Source organism: Trichosporon asahii, assembly GCF_000293215.1.
Source record: "Trichosporon asahii var. asahii CBS 2479 unplaced genomic scaffold scaffold00070, whole genome shotgun sequence".
Taxonomy (NCBI): Eukaryota; Fungi; Basidiomycota; class Tremellomycetes; order Trichosporonales; family Trichosporonaceae; genus Trichosporon; species Trichosporon asahii.
In genome coordinates this window covers 283061-309718 of record NW_014040855.1, presented here as the reverse complement: position 1 = coordinate 309718, position 26658 = coordinate 283061, and the positions used below count along the sequence as shown (strand labels likewise).

The 26658-nt window shown below is 59.1% G+C and overlaps 10 protein-coding genes across 10 annotated transcripts; 6 read left to right on the top strand and 4 right to left on the bottom strand.

The window, feature by feature from the left end:
* Positions 1-597: 597 nt before the first annotated feature.
* A1Q1_03914 (uncharacterized protein) lies at positions 598-5921 on the top strand (the record flags this gene model as incomplete). The annotated part of the gene is made up of 3 exons (XM_014322339.1): positions 598-911; positions 967-3869; positions 3931-5921. The coding sequence occupies 3 exons, from the start codon at positions 598-600 to the stop codon at positions 5919-5921; spliced, it is 5208 nt and encodes a 1735-aa protein (XP_014177814.1).
* A 333-nt stretch (positions 5922-6254) lies between these two features.
* A1Q1_03913 (uncharacterized protein) lies at positions 6255-7117 on the top strand (the record flags this gene model as incomplete). Its single annotated transcript, XM_014322338.1, has 3 exons — positions 6255-6571; positions 6619-6971; positions 7029-7117. 3 exons carry the CDS (start codon positions 6255-6257, stop codon positions 7115-7117), a joined length of 759 nt encoding a protein of 252 aa, XP_014177813.1.
* Positions 7118-7570: 453 nt separating this feature from the next.
* Positions 7571-8939, bottom strand: A1Q1_03912 (uncharacterized protein; the record flags this gene model as incomplete). Its single annotated transcript, XM_014322337.1, has 4 exons — positions 7571-7895; positions 7998-8452; positions 8502-8568; positions 8626-8939. The coding sequence occupies 4 exons, from the start codon at positions 8937-8939 to the stop codon at positions 7571-7573; spliced, it is 1161 nt and encodes a 386-aa protein (XP_014177812.1).
* A 456-nt stretch (positions 8940-9395) lies between these two features.
* A1Q1_03911 (uncharacterized protein) lies at positions 9396-10987 on the top strand (the record flags this gene model as incomplete). The annotated part of the gene is made up of 8 exons (XM_014322336.1): positions 9396-9530; positions 9631-9900; positions 9972-10063; positions 10118-10216; positions 10258-10326; positions 10377-10563; positions 10665-10736; positions 10781-10987. 8 exons carry the CDS (start codon positions 9396-9398, stop codon positions 10985-10987), a joined length of 1131 nt encoding a protein of 376 aa, XP_014177811.1.
* A 401-nt stretch (positions 10988-11388) lies between these two features.
* Positions 11389-12753, top strand: A1Q1_03910 (uncharacterized protein; the record flags this gene model as incomplete). Its single annotated transcript, XM_014322335.1, has 3 exons — positions 11389-11710; positions 11790-12518; positions 12575-12753. The coding sequence occupies 3 exons, from the start codon at positions 11389-11391 to the stop codon at positions 12751-12753; spliced, it is 1230 nt and encodes a 409-aa protein (XP_014177810.1).
* A 331-nt stretch (positions 12754-13084) lies between these two features.
* On the bottom strand, positions 13085-14319 carry A1Q1_03909 (NADP(+)-dependent 3-hydroxy acid dehydrogenase; the record flags this gene model as incomplete). The annotated part of the gene is made up of 5 exons (XM_014322334.1): positions 13085-13137; positions 13192-13485; positions 13529-13692; positions 13877-14123; positions 14163-14319. The coding sequence occupies 5 exons, from the start codon at positions 14317-14319 to the stop codon at positions 13085-13087; spliced, it is 915 nt and encodes a 304-aa protein (XP_014177809.1).
* Positions 14320-14618: 299 nt separating this feature from the next.
* Positions 14619-18667, top strand: A1Q1_03908 (actin cross-linking; the record flags this gene model as incomplete). Its single annotated transcript, XM_014322333.1, has 2 exons — positions 14619-14933; positions 15002-18667. The coding sequence occupies 2 exons, from the start codon at positions 14619-14621 to the stop codon at positions 18665-18667; spliced, it is 3981 nt and encodes a 1326-aa protein (XP_014177808.1).
* Positions 18668-18731: 64 nt separating this feature from the next.
* A1Q1_03907 (DNA-directed RNA polymerase) lies at positions 18732-19468 on the bottom strand (the record flags this gene model as incomplete). Its single annotated transcript, XM_014322332.1, has 3 exons — positions 18732-19002; positions 19117-19280; positions 19349-19468. The coding sequence occupies 3 exons, from the start codon at positions 19466-19468 to the stop codon at positions 18732-18734; spliced, it is 555 nt and encodes a 184-aa protein (XP_014177807.1).
* Positions 19469-22141: 2673 nt separating this feature from the next.
* Positions 22142-24143, top strand: A1Q1_03906 (uncharacterized protein; the record flags this gene model as incomplete). Its single annotated transcript, XM_014322331.1, has 4 exons — positions 22142-22363; positions 22442-23074; positions 23142-23164; positions 23384-24143. 4 exons carry the CDS (start codon positions 22142-22144, stop codon positions 24141-24143), a joined length of 1638 nt encoding a protein of 545 aa, XP_014177806.1.
* Positions 24144-24479: 336 nt separating this feature from the next.
* Positions 24480-26074, bottom strand: A1Q1_03905 (uncharacterized protein; the record flags this gene model as incomplete). The annotated part of the gene is made up of 5 exons (XM_014322330.1): positions 24480-24648; positions 24845-25155; positions 25211-25353; positions 25409-25701; positions 25749-26074. 5 exons carry the CDS (start codon positions 26072-26074, stop codon positions 24480-24482), a joined length of 1242 nt encoding a protein of 413 aa, XP_014177805.1.
* Between the last annotated feature and the right edge of the window lie 584 nt (positions 26075-26658).

Genomic DNA, 26658 nt, shown 5'->3' with positions numbered 1-26658 from the left:
ATGAAGTGGCACTTCGAGATGCCTTCCTCCAGGGTGATGGTTGCATCCTGCAATCACCCCTTACGTAGTCCTCCTGCCCGCACATCCTCCCCGATCCCCTCGCCTGAGGTCAATATACGGCTGATGTGCCATGTTTTATTCATGCGGGCGTTAAACTAGCACTCTTCGTTGCACTAGTGCACTGGCTACCTTCCCCCGCGCTCATTACGATCGGCATTCATAGGAGGCGAGAGCCTTGCTTTGGTCTTTTGACTCGATGGCCAAGAGAGTGGTGATCTCCTGGTTCCTGCTCCACCCCCGCACCGAAGTTGAACCTTGTTCTTGGGCTGAGGTGGAGTCTCAGCTGTTCCGAGCGGGCTTGCAAGTCAATTAACGCCGCTCGGCGATCAAGTGTGAAGCAAGAAAGGTCTCGCTGAAACCGGACTACCACGTGGTCGTTTCGGGGTCCCAGTCCGGCTAAGTCGCCACTCAGCAACAGGTAACTGGCAAGTTGCGTCTAGCCAGCATCTCATCACTCACCCTCCAAGACCGACATACCCTCTTGATTTCGGTATTCCTCGTGCTCCTACTCAACTAGAGCCACTCAGAGGTCGAACGATGTCGGTTGACGCTCACCCAGATCCGTCTGGAGCGGCCGTCGCCGAGCCTCGCCCGACCACTCCAGAAAACAACAACGCCTCCAACATTTCATCCCGCGCGGAGCCACCCCAACCCGGCAGTGCTCAGTCATCCCACACGACTCCGAAGACAAAGAGGAAGCCGAGAGGCAGTGCGGCACCAGCGACGCCAACGCGAACGTCCCCTAGGAAGGCGGCGCACGCTAGTCAGTCTCAACCTGCGCCCGCCCCGGCTCCTCCTGTCGGTGCGACCTCCACCCCGGTGGCACCCGAAGTCGCTCAGCCATACTGCTTGTATGTACCAGCTTGACCAAGACCTGCCCACTGACCTTCACAGCTATCCATTAAGCAACAATCCCCACAAGACCGATGAGTCCGAGCCCGAGCCGATACCCGAAGACGTTTACGTGTGGCCGGAGGAAGACCCGGAGGCGACTCGCGGCATTCCAATCTTCAAGCCATCGATGGATGAGTTCAAGGTATGTGATCCCGGAGGAAGGCATCTGACACGGCAGGATTTCGCTCAGTACATGGAGAAAGTGAGACCGTGGGGCGAGCGGTCTAGCATTGTCAAGATTGTTCCACCGCAAGAATGGGTTGATGCAGTACAACTCATCGACAAGCGCGCGATGCAAGAGCTGGAGATCCGCAGCCCGATCGAGCAACGCATGATGGGCCGTAATGGCGTCTTTGTCCAACGCAACATCGAACGAAACCGCAGTCGACCGCTGTCAATACACGAATGGTTCGACAAGTGCTCGCAGAAGGACTTCTTCACCGCTAGCCCAAAGGAGATTGACAGGACTACGAACCGTGACTCTAAAGAGGTCAAGGAATGGCTTGCGAAGAAGAAGGCCGAGCGTCAAGAAAAGGCCAAGATTCGGAAACAGAAACTGGAGGCTGCTGCCGAACGCAAAAGGCAACGGGAGGCCGAAGCTGCCGCTGCCGCCGCCGCCAAGGATTCGTCCAATTTCGATGTTCCGACAGAGGTCGCGAGTGCAGCACCGGAGCCCTCTGAGAAGATGGACGTCGATGATATCCCGGCGCTGGAGCACGACTCGAATACGTCCAAGTCTGAGCAGGAGCCGATGGCTAAGACACCTCCCGAAACGCCTGAAGAGGAGCCTCTCGACCCATTCTATGAGGAGACCGATCTCAGCCGAGCTTGGCTCCCCGAGGGCGTCGAACCCGCCGACTACACCGTGACGGGATGTGCTGGGATCGAGCGCAAGTTCTGGAAGCAGATCGGCATGTCGACGCCCAGCTGGTACGGCGCCGATCTGCCCGGATCCCTGTTCGCCGATCCGTCATACCCGTGGAACGTGGCGAACCTGCCGAACATGCTGAACAAACTGCCTAGGAAGCTACCTGGTGTCAACTCGCCGTATCTCTACTTTGGAATGTGGCGAGCGGCATTCTCATGGCATGTTGAAGACATGGACCTCTACTCCATCAACTACATCCACTTTGGAGCCCCGAAGTTCTGGTACGCTGTCCCTCAGGCTAAGGCGGAGCGTTTCGAATCCATCGCCAAGACCTTCTTCCCTACCGATGCCAACCACTGCGACCAATTCATGCGTCACAAGTCGTGCACCCTGTCACCAACGATGCTTCGAGACCACGGCATTCCCGTGAACAAGCTCGTGCACAACCAGCACGAGTTTGTCATCACCTTCCCTCGCGGCTACCATGCTGGTTTCAATATGGGTTTCAATTGCGCTGAAAGTGTCAACTTTGCATTGCCTAACTGGCTGGAGCTCGGGCGCAAGGCCAAGGCGTGCACCTGCGTCAACTTCAGTGTCACTATCGACGTCGATTATCTCACCGGAGACCGGCCATTCACACCCGAAAGCAGCGACGATGAAGAGGAACAAGAGCGAGTCGCCAAGCGTCGGAAGAAAGAGGCGCCGCCGCCACCGCCGCCTGTCGAGGAGCCCGCACCTGTCAAGCTACCAATCATCCGCATCAAACGCCCGCAACAGATCGTGCCCTTGACGCCTGAGCCACCACAAAAGCCGTCTGTCACCCGCGAGATCCCCAATTATCCGTGCATCCTTTGTCCCTCCCTTGTTGCGGATGATCTCGCCCGCGTGTTCGAGCCATCTGAACACCTGAAATCGATGACCATAACGCCTGAAGTCCTGGCGCATTCTTCGTGTGCGGTGGCTATCCCTGAGGCGTACACAGAGGATGTGGAGGTGGATGGCATCATGATCACCTATGTCAAGGGGCTGAATGATATCGGAAAAGACCGATGGAAGCTCAAGTGCTCGGCCTGCATCGACAAACGAACCGCTCGACGGGGTACCAAGATCCAGTGCACAAAGGGCAAATGCCTCCGTGCATATCACGTCCCTTGTGCGCGCGAAAATCCAGAGGTTCACTACTTTGCGGGGGTGAAGCCTGCACCGGCGGCCGAAGGAGGCACAGCCGCGGAAGGCTCGGAACAAGCAGGAGGTGGGGAGTTTGCGGTCGAACTCTTGTGCCCTACGCACAACCCTGCAATGATCGAAGTGCGTAAGCAGAGGGCGGAGGAGCAGCTGTACCGCAAGGTGCATGCAGTGCAACCCGGAGGCTTCATCAAGTTCAAGAAGTCTGGTGTGTCGTATGCAGCCGAGCTGCTGGAAATCAAGGACGAGACGCGTCGCGCGGTTGTGCGACTACCCAATCTTACGGTGACCGAGGTTGCCTGGAATGCGCTTGATTTTCGATCACACGAGATCAAAATGCAAGAGAACGAGTATGCTGGACCACCCAAACGCAGTCGCAAGGACGCCCAAGCGACAGCGGCAACGACGACAACGACGACACTGCCTGCGTCCCCCGTATCTCTGCCGAGGTCCTCTGCCGCTCCTTCGGCCGCACCGTCCGCACCGCCCGCGCCAGGGGAGGTGACCGATACATCCTCCAGGCATTCGGGGCTAGTTACGCCCGTGCCGTCTGCGCAGCCGCAAGATCCGCAAGAGCTCAAGGAACTTATGGCGGCCGAGGACAAAGAGGTTACAAACCCGCCGTCACCTCATGCACGCTCTGTAGACCCGCATGACCCTCGGGCGCGGCCTTTAGATAGCGAGTGTCCCCCAGGTGGCCCTGCTGGTTCGCATGACCCCCGGCCGTTTCCAGCACCAGGGGCCGTCGTAGCCCCAGCACCCCCGCTCGCCCCCGGGCGTCTGGGAGGGCCAGCGGCCCCACCTGCCCCATCAGCAGCTGGGCGTGCGCCTCAATTGCCCTCATTTGCGCCTCGATATCCGGGTCATTACTATCCGACGGGACCTAGTTTTCCGTGCGCTAATCGAGTGAATATCGTCGACAGCAGACTCGATTCAGGATACCCTGGGCATCCTGGGCACGGCTACCCTGGACCTCCACCTGGGCCTCCTCCAGGCCCGCCTGCTCACCTGGTGTCTGGCCCCCCTCCTCTTCAGAGCCCTCCCGCCGCCGCACCCAGGCTACCATCCCAACCACCACCCGCACCCAGCACATAACTTCTACCACCCTCCTCCCGCTCACCACCACCCTCCCCCTCCTCCTCCTTATCCTCACCACCAACACCACCATCCCTTTGCCCACCCTCACCAACCGGGCGGTGGATGGTCTAGGTCAGAATCCGCAGTGCCTCCTCCTCGTCTCCCTCCCCCGCATCTCCCCGCCGCCCACGCCCACCCTCCGATTGGTTACCCCACCACGCGTGTATCTTTGCCTCCACCTCCGAGACCGACGACGTACGTTCAACACCGTACGCAAGGAATCAACATAGTCCCACGCGAAATGACCACCGGACCCGCACCCGTCCCCGGCACCGCCGCCAGTCCCACCCACGGCGGGGAATGGATCCCCGACACTGTCGCGTCCAGAGCAGCTGCGCTGGCCCAGGCAAAAGCCGCCCAGCAGGCTGGTGTCGCTGTTCCGACAGGTGTCGGAAAGATCATGCTTGGCACCGACCGTCAACGTATCCTTGGCAAGTCGCTCCCGCCCATCACCGTGCCCGCGATCCACCTGTCTGGAACGAACGGCAAGGGTTCAACGTCGGCTCTGCTTGAGTCGTGTCTCATGGCCGCCGGGTTGAAAACGGGCAGGTACAATTCACCTCACCTCGTTGAGCCTCGGGACACCTGCCTGTTCAACGGTCAGGTGGTGTCTTCCGAGGAGTACGCGGAGAACGTCGCATTTGTGCAGGCGATCGCCGACAAGGAGCAGCTCCAGTCGACGACGTTCGAGGTGTCGACCTGGGCATTCTACCGCATGTGCATCCTGCGCAAGGTCGACGTAATGATCGTGGAATGCGGCATCGGAGGTGGCCGAGACGCGACAAATATCCTCCCCAAAGAAATCGTGCTCGCCTCGGGTCTCTCGTCCGTCTCCCTCGACCACACCGCCATCCTGGGTGACACCATCACCGAGATCACGTCTGATAAGGCCCAGATCGCCGTTGAGGGTGGAGTGCTTGTGAGCACGCCGCATCAGAACCCTGAGGCGACTGCAAAGGCAAAGGAGGTTTGTGCGGAGAAGGGCGCGCTGTTCGTGCAGGCAGAGCAGAGCACGGAAGTCGAGGCACCCGGGCCTATCGGTCTTGCTCCGTTTACACCACCTCGGCCGCCACTGATCCGCACCCCGCTCAAGGGCAGTCCTAAGGGTGCCATCGAGACCCGACTTCCACTCCCTGGTGCCCACCAACTCGACAACCTCTCGCTCGCCCTCACGATTCTCGACTACATCCGTACCGACCCTCGTGCGCTCAACATCCAGCCGAAGCTCCGAGGTCTGACGGACGAGGCGATTCAGAAGGGAGTCGCCAGCACCCAGTGGCGCGGCCGCTGCTCGTGGCTTACATTCCGAGGGCCCAAGCGTCCGATTCCCGTTCTCGTCGACGGTGCGCACAACTTTGATTCCTCGACGACCCTGCAGCGGTACATCGATACTCTGAACCTTCCCGCGGGTGCGCCACGGACGTTTGTGCTGGCGATGTCTGCCTCGATAGGGAAAAGCCCCGACGGCGTCGTCCGCCCGCTGCTGCAGAAGGGCGACCGTGTCGCTGTGCCGCGCTTCACGGCACCAGTTGCTGGAATGCCATGGATCACGCAGACGGATACGGATAAGGCGCGCGATACGGTTATGCCGTTCATCGGCGAGGAGGGCGTGTTCTACGAGGCTAAGGGCATGGGCGCTGAGAGCGTGGCCGATGCCCTGCGCTGGGCCGACGAGCAGCAGAAGGAGACGGGATTCATCGTCCTGTGCGGAAGTCTGTATCTCGTTGCAGACGCGTACCGCCTTCTGGAGCTTCAGGCGAATGAGTCTTCAGCCTGAGCTGAAGAAGTGTATCTAATCTGTCAGCAGTCGTAATGCATGTGTAGAAATATTCGCATGTATCAGTGTTGAACGAAGCAAGCAGCAGAACCCGATGCATTGGAACCGCGCTAAGAGAGGTCGTGTGCCGATTCCGCACCTTGGCGTGCGGTTGGTGGCGACGGCATTTTAGAGGGTGGGTCGCATAAGGTGTTTTTACTGTGGAGAAGATACGGATCTGTGCGTTCGTGTCGATGAACTAATCGCTCGCCTCGATAACATTACCCATCCTCTCCCGCCCCGGTTCCCTTTCACTCTTATTGCCTCAATCGATTTCGCCCAACTTTGTCCATCATGTCCTCCGACGAACTGCAGACGTTCAAGGACCAGCTCGCGCTCGTTAATCTGCAGCTCGAGTCCGACCCCGAGAACGCGGATCTCCTCCAGCTCAAGGACGAGTTCAAGGAGCTCATTGAGCTGACCGAGGCGGCCGCCGCTGCTGAGGCGGCGAAGGCGGCAGCGAAGGGCAAGGAGAAGAAGCACCGTGGTGACCGGGAACAGCAGCGTGATACCGCCCCGAAAGAGGAGATCAAAGCTAACACCAACTGGCAAGATCAGGGAGAGTACAGGGCCGGCATGGACTGTATGGCCAAGTACAAGGATGGCAAGTGGTGAGTACTCTCCGCTGAAAATTGAAATCGGTTGATCTGACTACCAGGTACCCTGCGCGCATCAACGCTGTTGTCGGATCCCAGGACTCCCCATTGTACACGATAACCTTCAAGGGTTACACGTCGTCTACGAACGTGCCCCTCTCCTCTCTCCGGCCACACGACCCGACGGCGCCGATCCCGAAACCGCAGAAGCGGCAGAACGATCTCTCGGAGCGCGAGAAGGAGAAGAAGAAGCTTAAGGGCGAGAAGTGGATGGAGAAGCAGCGTGCGCGGGCCGATGAGGCCAAGGGACGCCAGAACTCCTGGCAGAAGTTTGGCAAGAAGGCGGCCAAGAAGGGCATTCACATTGCCGGTCTCGAGGGCAAGAGCGTCTTCCAGACGCCGGATAACCCTTATGGTGAGTGGAGCTGACTTCGTCAAAGACTTCGTCAGAACGTTTAGCTGACTTTTGCAGGCCGCGTCGGCGTCACTGGCTCCGGAAGGGGAGTGACGGGGTACGAGCGCATGGGCAAGCACAAGTTTGACACGGACACGGACAACTAGGCTCGCGCTTATCACGCCAGACTCGTTTCTTTCTCGACCCGTCCTTCTGGTCGCGCTCTCCTGGTCACTGCGCCTCTCTCGAACCGCCGACTTCGCACATCACGATTCGCACCAGGCAAGCTTTCCACCCCTCCATCTACCTTCCTCCATCCACGAGTATCCCAGTCTCGTCCGAGACGCCTCATCGTGTTCCAAGCTGAGAGACATAGACCTACAGCGCACAGCGCCGAATCTCATTCAGGAAGGTATGTTCATCGTAGAAGTTGACATGTACGTTATAATGCTGGAGCCTGCTTTGATCCATTTTCACTGCGCTCGAGTTCTCAGTGTTGCCTGGTCGCCGCACATTAAAGTGGTGCTTGTGTTCTAATGACATATCGCTGTACACAGTTCCCCACTGGATCCCAGCGGCTTACAGATTCACTGCCGCCTATTACCCTGCGTGTTCGCTCCCTAAGCCCACACCGGCGTGTTGTTGTTCTTGGTCCATCCTCCGAGCTGGTCGCGGAATCCACCATCCATGGCGGCCTCAGCGGCACCGCAGTGCTTCTCGCGCTCGGCCATGGCCTCGGGCTGCTCCTTGCGCAGGGCCTTAATGCGTTTCTTAGACGCAGGGTGCGTCGACATGAAGTCGAGGTTGTTGCCGCCGCGCATGCCCTCGACCTCGGTCATGCGCTCCCAGACGTGAGGTCCCTCGGCCGGGTTGTAGCACGCGCGTGCCATCAGCTTCAGACCGATGTTGTCGGCCTCGGTCTCGTTCGTGCGCGAGTTGGGGAGTCTGTGTGTCAGCTTAAGCCACTACGGCGCAACTCACTGGAGGAGGAAGGTGACGAGGAGACGCGTGAAACCAACGTCGAGTCCGAGGGACTCGAGCAGGAACGAGACACCGAACAGAACCTTCATCTGGGACATGCGCTCGGCACCGTGGCGGGCGACGACGTGCGCGATCTCGTGTCCCATGACAGTAGCGAGTCCGTCATCATTGCCAGAAACGGGCAGGATGCCAGTGAAGACGAAGATCTTGCCTCCGGGAATGACGAAAGCGTTCTGCGTCTTCGGGTCGTCGACGACGTACACCTCCCACTCATTCAGGTCTGCGGGGAGGTTCGGGTTGCGGTTCTTGCGCACGCCCTCGCCGAAGATGTACTCGAGGTCTTGTCCCCATCCCGGTCCCTCGACGGCGCCGAGCGAGTGGCCCTGCTTCATCTTGCCTAGGTTGTTGCCCTCGACGATGCGGGTCGCAATGTGCCGCACGCGCTTCGAGATGGGGTGATTCGGCGAGAGGATCTGGCCACCAAACTGCTGCATCGTCTCCTGGTAGGTCGCCAGTCCAATCTACACTTCGTCAGCGCACACCGTTATGCATAGCGCATGCATGACGCACCTCAGTCTCCTGGTCGACGGAGCAGTCCATGAACCGCAGTCTTCCCGTCTCCGGAACACGTTCGAGGCTGTTCGTTGTCAGCATCATCGACAGCCATCCGAGACAAGGGTAGATGGTGACTCACTGGCACACATAGTAAATAAGGGCGACGCCGATTCCGATCGCGTAGATCTTGACGCCACGGTCGCCGCCGAGGCGTCGCTTGACGTAGTTCTGGACGTTCTGGCGCCCGCCGCCCGGCTGCCCCTGTCCACCGTACGGGTCCCATCTGTCGTAGCGGGAGCGTTTCGGGCCGGAAGTCGAGAACGGCCGCTTGGGCAGGTGCGAGAGGACGCTTGGTGTCCGCGGCGCGCAGCGGACGGAAGGCTGCAGCACGGCGCGGGGCGCAGGGCGCACAACCCGCGCGAGCCGGACTGGTTGGGCAAGGATGCCGCGCATTAGCTAGTCACGACCAAGAGGGTGGTGGTCGGAGAGGGAGGTCGTCCGAGGCGACAACGACAGACAGGGTTGAGGTCGTAGGGGAAATGAAAAGAACAATCTGGGGATCGACAATGAATCTCGCCCGTCGCCTGTCGCTGCGGTGCCGCCTTTACTCCGGCTCCTGTACGCTGGTGCATGGTGCATGACGACAACTCTCGGCTCCTCGCCTGCACAACTCGCATTCAGGAACCAGGTCCCGCCACGTGCCACTGACCGAGGCGTCTCAGCGACCAGTAGGCGCGGATGCTCGATCGCCCCTAACTGGAAATACAACGACTCGCGCCTTCCGGCTTGCAAGTAGGCACGCCTCCCGGTATCATGCGTCACGACCCCGCGGTGCCGTCCACACCTGACAAGTGTCGAGCGGTGCAACGGGTCACCATCCACACCACCAACACCCACAGATAGGTCACCATGCCGTCCGACCTGTCCTACTGGCTCATCTCCGTCCCGCTTCACGACGGCGACCCGTCCTCCGTCCTCCAGGACGTACGCCATGCTACCGGCGGCCAGGTCACTTGCGGCGGCTGGGAGATCCCCGATCTCAAGGTACGCACCAACGTGCTGCGATGGGTGCTGCAGGCCGGCCATCGCGCCTTCCTCCAAGTCTTCCCAGCTTTCCCCCGTGGCTCTAAGCTAACACCCCCAGGCCGGAACCCTCTCGTCGCTGATCTCGCTCTCGGACGCGCTGCCCAAGACTGACGCGGCGTTCACGCAGACCGTCTCGAAGTTGCTCGACACGCTGCGCTCGCTCGTCAACGATGACAAGGACCGCATGCAGCAGCATGTTCGCGTCAACGACCGGCCTGTTGAGGAGTACCTCATCCCGGACCCGCAGGGGTCGGGCTCGTGGCGCTGGGACAAGGGACGTTGGGGAGAGGGCGGCAAGGTTGTCGATGTCATTGCCGCGCTGCAGAGTGTGAGTTGTCTTCCCTGGGCGGTTTTCCTCGGGATGTAGCTACGCTGAGGTTTGCAGAGCTAACAATTCAGGAAATAAACACGATCGAGTCGTCCCAGAAGCAGAAGACGCAGCAGTACCAGCTCGCCAAGGGAGCGCTGAACACGCTCCAGCGCAAGCAGCAGTGAGTTGCTGCGGAGAGAGGCAGGGAAGGGCCAAGGGCGCTAACACGAAACAGGGGAAATCTCGCGCAGAAGTCGCTGATCGACGTCGTGAAGAAGGGTGACCTCGTCGAGGGATCAGAATACCTCGAGACGCTGCTCGTCGCGGTGCCGAAGTGCGTAGCTGATGCTGCCATGAAGCTGAGCTGACCACCAGGAACAACATCAAGCAGTGGTACGACAACTACGAGCGTCTGTCGAGCATGGTGGTCCCGCGCAGCTCGAAGTGAGTGATCAACCCGTTGTGGCCCGATTGCGTTGCTGACCCGGTCACAGGGAGGTCGCCGAAGATGGCGAGTACAAGCTGGTCACAGTCACGCTGTTCAAGAAGTTCCACGACGAGTTTGTGCACAAGGCGCGCGAGAACAAGTACCAGGTCCGCGAGTTCAAGTGGGATGACGACGCGAGCGCGAACCAGAAGGAGGAGCTTGAGCGTCTTGAGAAGGAGGAGAAGGAGCTCTGGGTAAGCTGCCCCTTCGAGGACGGAGCTGACATCAGACCGAGCTCCTGCGCTTGTCCCGGATAAACTTCTCAGAAGCGTACCAGCTGCTGGCGCACCTGAAGACGGTGCGCATGTTTGTGGAGAGCGTGCTCCGATACGGCCTGCCGGCCGACTACGCGGGTGTCATTGTGAAGGTGGGTTTAGCTTTCTGGCGTCGCACTGCTAGCTAACATTTCAGCCGGAGCCCAAGACGGCCGTGAAGACGCTGAAGCAGCTTTCGGCGCAGTACAACGACCTGGCGTCAGGCAAGTCCAAGGAGAAGGCGGCAGCGAAGCAGAAGCAGGCGCCTGGCGCCGAGGACCTGATTGGCGAGTGGGCAAACGTCATGGAGCAAGAGTACTACGACTTTGTCCTGTTCGAGCTGCCCAAGGTCCAGTTCGACTGAGTAGATTTTCTAGTGTAAAACGTTTAAACCACCCGGCCACGACCAGGCTTAGAATGCATGTTGTCGAGAATGCACGTCAGCTGCAGGTCATTGCATGCGGAGTGAGGCTGATATTGATTGGCTTGGCCGTCAGCCAAGTGGTGACCAACTCGGCCGTGGCCGAGGAATGCGCTGGTTGCCGTTAGATGCCGATGTCCCGGTGTGGGCCGGAACATCGGCCCGGTGCGGGTGTGGATGTGGGCGGCTCTTCTGGGCGTCTAACATTCATCCCAGCTCTCCTTCCAGCTCTTAGCATCTCTCTGTTTTCTGATACAAGCACACACATCTCCCTCTCCCGTCGCCATCCAATCCCCACCCTTTCTTATCACAAACGACGCACCCGAACACACAACCTAGGCACGATGTCCGCCTTCCACCACCTCGTGACTGAACAGCCGCCCCAGGTTCAAGCGCTTGATCTGGGGGAGAACACGGCCTGCGTGCTGCTGAAGAAACGCAGCATCGTCGTTCGGGAAACTCCCATGCCGATCCTGCAGCCGGACGGCGTGCTCGTCAAGGTCATCGCTAGCGGAATCTGTGGCTCGGACTTGCATAACTACACGGCCGGCGGCGTCGGCGGCCGCCCCGTCACTGAGCCGCTGGTCATGGGTCACGAGAGTGCCGGAGAAGTTATCGCCGTGGGCGATATGGTCAAGACGCATAAGGTCGGAGACCGTGTTGCAGGTGGGTTCACATTTCAGAACGGCGAGAGCGGTACCCACCCCCAGTCCCTTGTCCTAAACTCGATGCTGACAACGTACAGTGGAGCCCGGCCTCCCCTGCCGCCGGTGCAAGAACTGCAAAGAGGGACGCATGAACATCTGTCTCGACGCGCACTACTGTGGCAGTCCTGGCTCCGTCGGTTCCCTGTCTCGTTACTTCGCCCTGCCGGCCGACATGGCGCCCCATATCCCCGACACACTCAGCTGGGAAGAAGCAGGCTCGATCCAGCCTTTGGCCATCGGGGTGAACATTGCCCGCCGCGCGGATCTGAGGGCGCACCAGACGCTCGCTGTCATCGGCACTGGCCCTATCGGGCTGATCACGGGCGCTGTGGCGCGCGCCTACGGGCTGAGCAAGATTGTCGGCTTTGACGTGAACCCGAAAAGAGTCGAGTTTGCGCGCAAGTACAAGGACCCGAGTGGGCGGGCGGTGTTTGACCATGTGTTCGTCGTGCCCGAGCTGCCTACTGCTCTTCCCGCTAAGAACGGCAATGCAAACGGAGCGTCGCATGATGATGAGGAGGAAGTCCCCGTGGGAGATATCAAGTATGAAGCTGCCAAGCGGAATGCGGCAGAGTACCTCAGGGAAGCTGGGGTCGACAGCGAGGGCTTTGAGCGTGTCGTTGAGGCCTCTGGTGCCGAGGACGGGGGCATGCTCGGTGTCGCTCTCACTCAGATGGGAGCGACGTACCTCGCCGTCGGGCTCGGACATCACCAGACGAACCGTTTCCCGACGCTGGCCGTTACGAACAAGGAGCTGGACGTCAAGGGTGAGTTGACTTTCACCCTTTTCTGCCTTGCCGTACGGATAGATGCTGACAAACAGGAATCACTCGGTACACTTCTCCCTGCTTCCCGAACGCGATTGACCTGCTCGCGCGCAACGCTGTGGACCTGAAGCAACTCATCACCAAGGTCTTGCCTCTGAGCCGGAGCAAGGATGCGTTCGACGCTGTCGAGAGCGGCGAGGAGATCAAGGTCATCATCAAGAACCAGGAGATGTGATGCATTCGACTTCTGAACTTGCTATGGGAGGAAGGGGCTGGAGTCAGCTTCGTAACTGGCGACACAAGCTCACGAAGAGGTGATATCTGCGAGTATGGCCCCCGGCACAGAGGGCGCCGCAGAGCTGTCGGCCAGATATTGGCAGCGGAGAAGTAGTCATCGACATGTATTATGGTGCATCGCGTGGCGCTGGCAGAGTCACAATTCCCGTTTGCAGGATAGCTTGGCAAATCGGACCGCAGCAGTCGCCGGGCTACAGGTCAGTCCCACGGGAAACCGGCGAACATGCGCTCCCACTTAGTGGGCCCTTACTCACACTCGCGTTCACACCTCAAGGCACATCGCTTACTCCGGCTTCCTCCAATTGATGGTCGCGCTGGCCTGCTGCGTAGGGAAGATAACTGTTCGTCAGTTCCTCACGCATTCCAAAAAACTCACGCATCTGCGCGATCTGAACGTGTTCCGGACGAGATGCGACCCAGACAATCTCCTCGGCGATGTCCTCTCCTGTCACTATTGTCAGCTCAGAACTGAGTTGCAACTTACGCGGTGTGAGGCCCTTGTACTCGTTATCGGCTCGGTTCTTGTCACCCCGGTACCGAACAACGCTGAACTCGGTCTCGACCATGCCGGGCTGGATCTCGGCGACGCGGATCGGCGTGTTCACGAGTTCGCGGAGGAGCACACCGCTAATCGAGTTCACGGCGGACTTTGTCGCGCAGTAGATGGAGCCTGATGTCAGCTGGAATACGGTAAACAAGCCGGTGACACCCACCGCCGACGTAAGGTTCGATGCCCGCAACACTGCCGACGTTGATGATCATCTGGATGTAAGTTGAGCAAATCATGAGCAAAAGCTTACACCAGTGTTGCGCTGCTTCATGTGCTTCACAAGTGACTGCGTCAGATGGAACAAGCCAAGGACTTGGGTCAGCTTCGCTATGCATCAATAGCCCACCGTTAGTTTGGAACATGACGTCCATGTCCTCCTCGGCTGCTGTCAGCTAGTGGATAGGTCATATCGAAGGCTCACAGACTTCACCAACGTGGTCGCGGCCCTTAACCAGGCCGGCGTTGTTGACAAGACTGCCGTCAGCTCAGTCACGGCGCGTAGAAAGCTCACATGTCCACACCGAGACCGTCAGTTCGGTCGAGGACCTTGTCCAGCGATCGGCGGTCCATCATGTCTGCCTCAATCGTGACAACCTTGCCATTGCTGAATCCATTCTGCTTCTGGAGAGCAGAGCACTTGTCGGCGACCTCGGCGAGCTTCTCCTTCCTCCGCGCCAGGAGGACGACGTTTGAGCCGCAGCGCGAGAAGAGCTGCGCCGTGGCAGCGCCGATACCGCTTGACGCACCGGAGATCAGGACTGGAGTCAGCTCAAACCGCAGTCATTCCAGGAGCTTACCAGTCTTGCCCTCGAGACGGGAAGTGTTGAAGACCCCAGCAGAGCCGCTGTTATAGCGTTGCTGGAGGAGGGCGGCGGAAGCAGAAGGGGCGCAGGACCAGATGCGCCCAGCGGAGGGGATTTGCACCAGGCGTGTGGCAGAGCGGAGAGTCAGCATGTTGGTGACGGCGTCCTAAAGATGGAGATAGAGTAAGAACAAGCGGGCAGCTCGATCAGCTCTCGTTCCCAGTCCCTTGGTCTCGACGTCGGTCGGCACTGATGCACTGATATCTGGGCAACCCTCGGCTTAGGCCGGCTATTTCCTGTTCTCGGATTGGGATTGGCTCCGCTGATCGCTGGCTTCACCTTGGCTGGGGACCTCCACCTGGTTGGAGGCCTCGTCGTCCACATGAAACGTCATCTGGCGATCTGCCCAACAAACGCATAACGCCAACTTTCTTCAACTCAGCAACAGATATGCGGCAGCAGTTCGGAGCGACTAAATTCCGCAACGCTGTTCCTGCAGTTCCGGCGCGAGACCACTGGTACCGCACCCACTTGCCTAGCGCCAGTGACGCACCCCAGAACACAGTCGCCTACAGCTCTGTGGTCAAGACCAACCGCGAGCATGTCGTGACTGTAACTCCGTCGGGTGATGTTAGCATCAGGAGGTACGATGCCGTCGGCGACAAGGAAGGGGAGGCATGGCAGGGCAAGCTTGGATCTGTCGCCGACTGGGACCTATCTCGCCTCGAAGGAGGAGATATGGTCGTTGCTGGCGCGGATGGGACCGTGAGTTCGGAAGAACGTCAAGTCGGATCTGACTCCAGGTTACTTATCTGACTGTTCGAGGACTTCAGGCTCCGGAACAGCAGGCGAGCTTCAAAGCGCCAGCTCGTGTGACCTCGATCGCGCTGCACCCGACGACCCGTGGTATTGCGCTCGCGTGCTCGACCGTTGTCGAAGTCTACGATCTTCACGCCGGGGAGGCGGTGATTAAGCTGAACGTCCCGGACAACCAGCCCCTTTGGTCAGCGGCGTGGAAGAGCGACGGACGACTCATCGCAGATGTCACCAAGAAGGGGCAGATGTACGTCTGGGACCCTCGCGCCAGTGCCGACCCGATCACGAAGCGCGACCTCGCCACGGTGCTCCAGGCGCTGAAGCCGGTGCGCGTTGCTTGGGCGGGCGACGATGTGTTTGTGACATCGTTCTCCCGCACACGGGCTAGGCAGTACTCGCTCTTCAAGCCCGACCTCAGCACGATCTTCACCGCCAGCGTGGACAACAGTCAGGGTCCACTCTCGCCCCTGGTGGACGAGGAAAGGCGCATCGTTTATCTCGTTGGAAGAGGCGACATGACACTTCGCCAGATCGAACTTTCCGGACCCCAAGGATATCAGGAGGTTACGCACCCTCTGCAATACGCCGTGTGCTCGGGCTCGCTCGCTGCCGCGCACTGGTCTACGCTGCCGGTGATGGAAGCCCGTGTCGCCAGCATTCTTCTTCCCGTCGTGGACAAGGATGGAGAGACACTCATGCCAGTCCACATCAATGTGCCCCGCCGCCAGCTCATCGACTACCATGCCGATCTGTACCCTGACGTTGTTGGCGGTGTACCGGAACAGGAGGCAAAGGCGTGGTTCGACGGAGGCGATAACAAGCCCCTGCCCGTGTCCCTTGACCCCACGAGGCGGGGAGAATGGGAGAAGAGCGTGGCATCGTACGCGCCTGCTCCGCGGACATCGACTACAAAGTCGAATGTTCAGGCGCCGCAAGAGCCGTTGCCGAACATGGCTAAGCCGGACCCGAAGTCTGAGGCCAGGGCCGTTTCGCCGGAACCGTCACCAGAGCCCGAGAAGAAGGCTGCGGCTGCTCCCGCTCCTGCCTCTGCTACCGCCACTCCTGCTTCGACTAAGCCAGCTGCACAGGCTTCCTCGAGTGCCTCGGCTGCGTCGAATGACCTCCCGAAGCCCCAGGACGGCGAAGACTACGCATCGACATCGTACAAGGTTCGCAACGTGTGCGAGCGACTGGAGCAGTTCCGCAAGGAACACGTCAAGGATCACAAGAGTCCTCTGATGGTTGGTTTGCAGGGTCCTCAGGGCTGCGGCAAGACGACGCTCTGCGATGCACTCCTCCAGCACCTCCGGGACAAGGGACTCAAGGTCGCCGTTTTGTCGCTGGATGATCTGTACCGCACACACGACGGGCTGAAGAAGGTCGCCGAGGATCACCCTAACAACCCTCTCCTTGCTGGTCGTGGACCACCCGGCACGCACGACATGGAGCTGGCGGCTGACGTCTTGAACAAAATCGTCCACATCAACGACAACAATGGACACGTCGACTTGCCCGTCTTTGACAAGAGCCTGTGTGGCGGCGAGGGCGACCGAAGCGTAAAGACAGTTCCCGTTGATGGGCCGCTGGACGTCTTCGTGCTCGAGGGGTGGTCGATGGGCTTCGGGCCTTTGACACCGTCGGCGCTGAAGGAGCGTTACGAGAAGAAGGATGGCAAGTACTTCCCGCAACACTCCCTCGAGTCCCTGACGGACCTAAACGAGAGCCTGGTTCAGGTGTCGCAGAAGATGTACCCGCCATTCACCGCGCTGGTGCAGGTGGAGCCGACGAGCTACGACTACGTCTTCGACTGGCGCCTGCAGCAAGAGCACAACATGAAGGCGGCCAACGGAGGCAAGGGCATGACCGATGAGCAGGTGCACAAGTTTGTCGAGCGATACATGCCTGAGTACGAGGTGTGGGGCGAGACGGTGCTGGCCAAGGACGCACCGTGGGCTGGTCACGTCATTCGCATGAAGTATGGCAAGGACCGCGAGGTCCTCAAGTTCGAGACGCCCAAGAGTGACAAACCAAACATGTTTGGCATGTCCGAGCCCGCCGGAGCTCCGGCATCGAAGGCGAAGAATGAGACTAAGCCTACGAATGCCGCGTCTGAAACCAAGACAACGCAGAGGAATCCAGCGGCCCACACGTTCCACCCACAGAAGCTGCCTGGTCTCGAGGAGGCGCCTGAGTCCCGGACCATGCCGGGCGAGACGCCGTCGAAGGTCATTCCCGGAACTCGTGAGTCGACTCTCGCTGGAGTAGTTCCGGAGGAGAAGCCGAAGACACAGGACAGGCCACGCTACAACCCCACCTGGTCTCGCAAGTTCATGGGTGCGCGCTCGCCACTGAACCCGACGTACTACGAGATCCCTCCAGTGGCGACGCTGCACCAGGACTCGTGCGTTCTGCACATCACGAACCGTCTTGCCTTGTTCCCGATCCAGGGTCCCGGCGGGCGGGTCTGCGTGCACCCTCTCGCTCAGAAGGGTCGCATGCCGGACGGTGGCAAGGGCTTCCTGTCCGGCGGCGCCGGTTTGACTGACTTTGCTGCCTTTGCTGGTGAAGAGCAGGACACTGTCGTGCTTGCTGGGGACGATGGTGCGCTCCGTGTCTGGCGCGTGGGTAAGGAGGGTATTGAAGGTCCCGGCCCCGAGCCTGAGCAGACTATCAAGGCGGGCATGGACAAGATCGCACACGTCGCATTCCACCCGACGGCTTGGAATCTCGTTGTCGTGGCCAGCAATGATCTGAAGTCGCCTGCGCTGCACTTCTTCGACATCTCTGAGGGTCAGCACCAGCTGCACGTCCCGCTCGACGTCGGTCAGATCTTCACGTTTGCCATTTCGCACAATGGCTCAAAGGTGGCGCTTTCGTGCAAGAACTCGCAGATTGTTGTGCTCGACCCGCGCCAGCCGGAGAAGATGGTGAAGGGCAAAGCGCACGACTCGCCGCGCTCGTTCCAGCTCGCGTGGATTGACGACACGCATCTCGTGTCTGTCGGCTTCAACCGCGGCTCCATGCGCAAGATCAACCTGTACGAGGTCACCGACAATGAGGTCAAGACTCTCGCCTCGTCCACGATCGATGTATCCCCCTCTGTGCTCTTCCCATCCTACGACCCCGACACCAACATCCTCTACGTATGGGGCAAGGGCGAGCGTGCGATTCAGGCGTTCGAGATCCAGCCCGGGGCGAACGAGCCGATTGCCAAGCTCCCTGCGTTTACCGGCTCTGCGCCTCAACTCGCCGTCGCATTCTTCCCGAAGACGGCTTGTGACGTGCGCAAGGTTGAGGTCAGCCGCGCGCTCCGCCTCACGGCGAAGACGCTCGAGGATGTCACGTTCACCATTCCTCGCAATAAGCCCCAGTTCTTCCAGGACGACATCTACGTTGATACCCTTGACCCGACGCCCGTGACGCTCGCGGAGCAATGGATCAACGGCGACGACACCCCGCCGAAGAAGCTCAGCCTCCGCCCCGAAGGCATGGAGATCCTCAGCGAGGCGCCTGCACCAACTGTCGTCAAGAAGAAGTTTGTCCCTGCCGCCCAGGTCATGAGTGAGGAGGAGAAGAGGCAGAAGGAGATGGACGCGCTGTTCGCACGCGCGCAGGCGGATGTGAGCGACTCCGAGTCAGAGCCGGAAGTAAAGGGTCTCCCTCCGCCTGACGACGACTGGTAGCCGAGCTAGTAGGCAAGCCGAATACTGTTATACATCATACAGTGTCTATGAAATCTCCCATGATCTACGCACTCTCATCCATGTCCTCGCCGAGGCGCTCGCGCAGCGTCTCGGCCACGACACGGTGCACGTCGACGTCCTTCTCCTTGACGTACTTGTCGGTCTTGAGCGAGCGGTCGTACTGCGCACCGATCGTCTCGTACAGGTCACGCAGGTTCGAGAGCGCACGTCGCAGGCAGTCGACGGCCGACAGTCCCTCGTACATCTGCACGCGGAGGTGGATCTTGGGCTCGGACGGGTGCGGCGCACTGTAACCACAGTACTCGACGTCGGGGCTGGAGGTCAGCTGAGATAAGGAGCGACAGCGGGCGTGGCGACAGAGTAGAAGGAGATGCTGCTGCAGTAATGCAAGACAGTCCATCGACGGCCCGCCTGAGGAGTAGACTCACTCCTTCATGATCATCCACCGCAGCGCGTTGCCGAGCGTGTGGTCCTCCTCCCAGAGACAGAACGTGCACGCCGAGTAGTCCGGTTCGTGTCCGGGAAGCTGATCGTTAGCTATGGAGCCTATCCCAACTTCGATCAGTTGTTCCCTTATCATATACCATGATTGCTTTGCCCGGTACTCAGTACTAAATACTGTAGCGACACCTGGCGTTGCTATGGGAGCAAGGTACTCACGATCGTGATCTTGTCAGGGATCTCGGCCTGCGTGCTCATGTGGAGCACACCGGCATTGTCAAGCTTGGCGTGCCGGCGCGAGGCGGCCTCCTCCTTCTGGCGCTGCTCTTCTGAGGACATGGTGCTTGTTGTTGTTGTTGATGTGGAGGAAGGGAGCTGGGTGTGCAGATCTGCGCCTGCCAGGCTCGCAGAGCGCCATGAAAGTGGAGGGTCGAGGAAATCTAACATTTTGCAGTTACGTAAAAGTCGCCGTGTGGCCTCGTGTCACGTGCAAGACTGACACAGCTTGGTAATCGGTTTGTTAAGCAGAGTTTGTATTCGGGGGTGGATTAGAAATGCACTAGAAAGCACAATGCTGGCGGGCCCGAGCTTGTGGCGTTGAGGCTAAGGGGAGGCGGTAAGGCTCATGCTCGGGCCAGGCTGGCTTGACGAGGCGCTCGGCTGGGCTTACAGATGGTGACAAACCACGTCTCTGCTTCCCCGGGTTCTTTGAAAGAGGTTCCGAGCGAGCCATGCTATGGTCTATTGTCTCGTTGCCATTCGTGACTCTCGAAAGTTGAGGTGTTGACGTGGGAGTCTCTAAGAAGTCGCGGAACAAGCCGCCTGATGACCGGGTAGCTCCTAACCGTAGCCCAAGAGTATCTCGACAGCCGCACAGCTACCACAATTGGCTGGCTACAGGAGACAGTCAGCGAGTGCTTGGTGCCGATGACTCAGCTCCGATGGACGGCATACCTCGCCTCAGTTCCATTCTCAGTGCACGGCTGGTGTCGTTTAGAATGACTCGCAACTCGAGACAGGGTGAAGAGACATGTGGCAAGTGTTGACCAACACCTCCCTCTGTTGTTGTGTGTTGTGTGCCACGTACTAGTGGAGTTGCGACCAAACGCCAAGGTTAGCCAGGCTCAGCGCTCACCCTCGTTCAAGCTCCGAAACCCGACAGTCAAGCGTGTACACGCACTCAGAAGTTTGGGGTGCAGGGATGCTAAAGTTCAAGTCAGATGTTGTGTGCTGATCGCCACTGACATTGTCCACTCCGGCTGTCTCGAGGCAGAGCTTCAGGTCGTCTAAGGCTACATTCGAGCTGAAACGGAGGCATGAGGGGTGCCGGACCTGCCGAGGGGAGCGAGCTCGTTCCTGAGAGCGCAGTATCCCGCCTCATCCGTTGTGCAGGACCTCTACTGTCATTTGGCCGACGGCGGCACTCGATCTGAGAAGCAGTGCAGTGTGTAGAGTGAGGAGACGGCGGGGCATCCGACCATCCTTCTGATCTGCAAACTGCACGTACTCGTCTGAGGGAACAATGAAATTCACGGTCCGGGCGGTCCGTGGTGCTGTGTCATGGACTCGTCAGCACTTCGTTCGCAGGCGCACCAACGCCAGCTTGCTGACGGCTCTCCCTCGCATAACGGATGACGCTGACGTGTTGTTTCTCGAGCACAGAGAATGCAAATGCCGCTGTGGATCAGAACCACGATCTGGCGCGACCTGAAACTTGGACCGGCTTGTTATAATGCCACCTGCGCAAAGTCCGAATGCTGTATCTGGCGACATCGCTTTCGACTCGATCACGGTCTTAGATGCTATCATGGAACCGCCGAAAGCACATGAAGATGCCGGAAATGCCTTCCGAGTGTGTGAGTGTAAACAACAGATTCCTTCCTACACCTCGTCAAATCCATTGTTCGAACCCTGTCACGGTCCCTTTGTGTGACTTGTGCAGTCGCATAAGCTTGCCCTTACCCTTATAGCAATTGAGTCCTGCAAAGCCTCCATTGTTTGGTATCCCACACGGCGAACAAGCTGCAATCAGAGACCTTTGCGGAGGGCGATCTCACAGAAGGGCGATCCTGTGGCGAAACAATAGCACGCACACAACAGAACCGACTTTTATCGCCTGCCTACATCGGCGTTGCGGGTGGCCACTGGCGGCCATGCACGACGTCGCGTTCACGCGCCTGCATACTCTTTTCCTATACCTTCCATCCCAGGGTCCGACCCCATAAACAGTACCACGGAAACGAAACCCGGTCTTCAAAGGCTCGTCAGATGCGTCCACCCTGCCGTGCACGCGTCGTGTATATTGCACACGTCTACTCAACTTGACGGTGCCCTTGTGTGCACTGAATCACGAGGGTACGACAATAGGTCTGCGTCTCCGTTGAGATCGGGGGACAATGCTGGCACCTAAGTCTCAGGTGCTCGACTCTTAGAGTCTCGGTCCGACTTGACCCCTCTATTCGTTGCTTGATACGCGCGTGGCTCTCGGTACCCTGCAATCGCCCTGCTGGCTGACAGCCTTCGTGGAATGTGGAGCTCTCGGGCCGAGTGACCAAGGAACGAAGGCGTGGCCCGGGCATGCTGGGGGTGCACTGTTGGCGTGCCGTGCACTAACGCAAAGGCTTGAGCTCGAGAGAGACGCACGCACATCGTCGCATAGTTCTTGAGGATATGGGCCGTCCTTGCTGTTTCTGCAGGGAGCAACGTGCAGGGATATCCAGTGCGGCTGTGACTTGTTCTTCAATCGATATCGCACATAAAAGCAAGAGCTCTTTGTGTGTGAAGGACACAAAGCCCACACAAAACATCTCTCAACCGCCGATTGCCACTGTCAGCTGCGACCATACACGAAACCTTACCCTATCCTCATTGTGCTGCCACCCCTGCACCGGTTTATCACAATCCTCACAGCCTTTTAAGACCAGACACTGCCGAACACTGCCTCGATGATCCGTTGACGAACCCCCACCTGAATCCACTTTCGTCGCCAGCAGCGCCGACCGAACTTTCAACATGCTGTCCCCAAGCACTGAAGTCCAATATGCATCTCCCCGCAAGGAGGAGTACTCGACCATCAAGCTCGAGCCCGCCCCACTCAGTAGGCGCATCAGCGAAAACAGCTCCCGGGTGAGTGATGAGAATGGTGGCGGAGAGTCCGAACCCCGGAAAAAGTCTGTTCCTGCGGCCCCGAGCCAGTGGCTAACTTATCTGGAATTCTCCAAGTTTGGGCACATGGTCAGCAAAGAGTAGTAACAGCGGCGTGGACATGACCAGTTGATGGGCTTGTGAACAGTGTCGGAGCTGATGCAGCAGGAAAGCAAGCCTAAGTTCTGGAGGGCTGACCGTCAGCCGCAAGCTAGCCCGATGTCCGCAAATTCTGCCTCCCCTACGTCACCTAAGCCACTGCGGGCACCGACTCCCGGGGCTGCGACACCCTCAACTGCTAGTTCTCGCATGTCCCGTGAGCGACAGTCTTCGCAGACACCTGACGTCGAGATGGAGAAGCTGTCTCTGGAGAGGAAGGCGTTCACCGAAGAACCGCCTTCCCCGCCTGCAAATGCACCCAGCCCCGATCTTGGCAAGGCTGCTCGCCCCATCTCACAGAGTGCTTCTCCGCCCCTCCGATCTCCGGCGCACGTCCTCCGTCAGCAACCCCAGCATCAGAATCACGCAAATGTCTTGAACTCACAATCACGCAAACCCAAAAGGATGCCCCAGCTCATAACATCACTCCCCTCGCCGCGGCGCCATGTCTCGCAACCCTTCAGCGATAAGGTTTACGCCACTTCGACGCAGGCGCACTCGGCGCACCCTTGTCATGGTGGCCATTCGCACCTCTCCCCTCAGTCCAAGTCGCCGGTATATGGCCCTCGACCCGCATCATCGTTTGAGTACGCCAGGGCGCATGGCCCGTCAATGCATGGGCCGATGTCCGCAAGTGTGCTAGTGAGTACCCTTGGAATTACTCCGCATCTCAACGCTTCAGCAGTGGCGTACTCGTGCTAACAAACAGAGCCCCATCGTTCGAACCTCTCAGTGAGTGACGTCTCCGTGACTTCATCGCCCCATCGGGTCGTTCCGGCCTATTGTTGTTGCAGGGCCGTGTGAAAAGATCAGCAGTCACCACAATCACTTTCCAGAAGCAAAGCCATGGATGGCGCCACATTCCGGTCCGCGTCTTGCTGAGCTCATGGAGTTTCCCATCGTGACCAACTTCGTCGTGATGACAGTCTCGGAGTGATGCTGACCGAGCAGTCGATACTCGCCTTATGCGCCGCCGCCGACCGCGCCACCGACGCCGGTGCGTACTGGATTTATCCTAACGTCGCCCACGACGAGCGTGAAGGGGAAGCACCTCGTGCTCGTCTCCTCCGACATGGCGGAGAAGATGCGGCGCGGGGGCGTTATTCAGTTCCAATCCCAAGATGGCAAGGAGTATCATGCACGGCAATCAGAAGTACCTGGGGTGGCCGAACAGACTGCTCTCCTGAGCCAGCTCGCGGAGGGAGCGTCAGGCAAGACGTTCAAGTACCAGGCTGCCGACGAGGCGATGGACGTCGAGGAGGATACCAGCCCAGCGAGTGTCGCGAGCACTCGGAGGGGGCGAGATGTGCGAGAGGTGCGGGAGCTGAGGGAGCGGCGCTCGCCGTTGCTGCTTAGCCCGCCGCAAGTTGATCCGGTCGTTGCCGCAACCTTGGCCGCTGAGCGCGAGTACCTCAGGGAGCGGGAACGGATGCTGGCCGTACGCGAACGAGAGATGGCGGAGCGGGCGCACATCCTCCAGTACGAGCGTGAGTACGAGCGCGTCTACGAGGAGCGCCAGCGCCATTTCGCTGCGCACCCATATTACCCGCGCTATGCTGAGCGGGAGATGCGCCCAGTCGCCCACGCCCAGGTCGGCCACTGGGATTCCAAAATTGACCATCCGCGCGCCGGCCGCCATCCCATTGTCTATGCAACTCGCCCGCCCCGCTCCATCACGCCCCGCGGGCCGCCTCGATCGTCTTCGCGCTGAGCGCAAGACCCCTCGTCACTCGTCACCCGGCTTCCGAATATCCGGATCTCCGCCTCGTCCATCAAACATTGTCCTTTCGTTCTTGTGCCTGTCCCGCAGAAAATCGATATCGTTGAAACCCGCTTGTAGTTTATAGTCAGCTTACGACTGTTGATTCCGTCAGAGTGGCTGAAGTTAGTGCGCTGCTCTAGTGAACCGATTGCATGGAATGTGTACAGAATGGACGCGGCCCGGGAATGCCGAGGCCTAGTCGTGAAATGAGTAGACAAGTCGCTGATCTCTCGATATGTAGAGACAGCTGACAGGGTGATGGGTGGTGGGGAGGGGCGGGGATGTTTATCGCTTGGCAGGGCCCCTGCGCTTGGTCTTAGGGAACTTGAGCGGCGCCTTGAGAGTAGCCTTGCGGAATTTGTTGGCATCGGCGAGCTTGATACCCATCTTCTCGCGCTCGGCTGGGGTCGGCAGGTCGACGTTGCATCCGAGAGACTTGAACATGTCGACGACCCTGGATATTGTTAGCACAATGCACACTGTGGGCAAAAAAGCGTCGTATCAGAGCTCCAAAAACTCTCGTTGATACAGCCTCGATCGGTTCCTGAGCCACCGGAGCTCTTGCGCGACAGACCGACGAAATCATGCGGATTCACATGTCCGTAGCAGGAGCAATATCGGTTCCAAAAGCACCCCGCGAATGTACTCACTTGGGCGTCTCCTTGGCAAGCTCGCGCGCGACGCGCTCGACTTCGATGGTCCAACCGTTCAGCGCCAGGAAGCACACGCAAATCCAGGCGAACAGCTTCGTACCCGACTTCTCCGTTACCTTGAACTTCTTGCCATCCTGCTCGGCGAATGTGGTGAGCATGCCGTTCAGAATCTGCGCAGGCACACCCGGGAACTTGGCAGGCAGCTCCGTCGCGTTCAGCTTGTGCAGGCCGCCGGCGAACTTGTAGAACGAAAGCAGGCACGCGAGGTAGTACAGCATCTTGAGGTTGTGCTTCTTCGCCGACGAGCTCTGCATGTGGACAGCATACCGCAGCTTGTCCTCGACCCAGCGGCTGCGCGCGTACGGCAACAACCTGACACGCTCCTTGTCCTCGGCCGTAATGAGCGGTCGGACGTCGATCGAAGCCCACTGGTTGTCCGGAATGATGGACTCGCGCGGGTACGCCTTCGTGACATCCTTGGTCTCCAGGTCGGGAACGGGAATGAGCTCCGAGGGAGCAGTGGCATCTAAGATTAGTTGATACTCGGTTTGATCGACTCACCATCGTCCTTCGATTCAAGAACGCCGATGCTCTCCATGAGGCGCGCCTTGACGCCCTGCATAGCGTTGGCGTCAACCTTGTTCCTCTCCTCCGCCTTGATCTGAGACTTGGCCTTGCGCGTTCCGAACGTCTCTCCAAGGTCGTTTCGCCTCTGCTTCCACAGCTCTGACCTCTGAGTCTCCGACAGAGGAGCCTCACGCATGCGCTTCACGCGGTGAGCAAGGAGGTAAAGCGGCGTGGTGGGGTGAACGTGCAGCGTCTTCGTCGAGGGGTCGTAGACAGCAGGAACATACCTGTCATGCGTTAGCGCACTCGACAATGCACTGGGGTCTGGACATACTGGCAGTCGTGACCCTCACCGGCCTGGTAACGATCCCGGTTCGTCGAGAAGTACTCAACATCCTCAGTCTCGCCGGCGATCAGGGTGTGCTGCTTCGTGATAGCAGAAGATGAAGGGTCGTCTTCTCTTGAATAGATGTCGAAAGGCGTGTTCTTGCTCGGCCGCACCGCGGGGAAGTTGACTGCTGTTAGCCACACCCTGCATGAGCGATACTCACCGAAAGCAGGTCCAACACCCATGCTGTCCTCCATCGAGATAGTGACGTCCGACGAGGAGCCGCCAACAGACTTCCTCTTCTTGCTCTTCTTGCTGTCCTGCGAAGCCATCTTGGGGCAGTCGGACCGGATCAGTCGCGCGTGAGTGAGGGTTGTGTTGTTGCGTCTGTGGACCCCTGGTCGCCCAACTTTCAAAATCTCGAAATGACCAGGGCTGATCACGTGACCATACCTAGACCGTTGACACTCCACTTGGCATAACTGTACCACTTCTCGGGGGATAAGCATGCGATACATATCAGGGGATTGCATAGACTATGCAACAGAGAACGAGTTAACACTTCGTGCAACACATGCAAGGTATTGAGGATGGGGAAGGAGGAGAATTAAGAGAAGACGAGGGCTTAGGTCGAGACCTGTGTTCTATCAGCCGGTGGAGGTGGGTTAGTCAACCCTTTCCGGTGGAGGTCGTCCAAGGAGGGTGTCAACAACCCGCCAACTTCGACAACTCGACGCCGACAGAGTCATGGGTGTCAAAGGGCTGTGGGATGTACGTATCTATATGTAGGCATGCTGACGACAGATTATCCGCCCAGCTGGTACACGGACGACGCTGCAGGCGCTCTCACGCGAGGCGATCGTGGCTGGCCGAGAAACATACCGCATCGGCATCGATGCTAGGTCAGTAGCCGCTG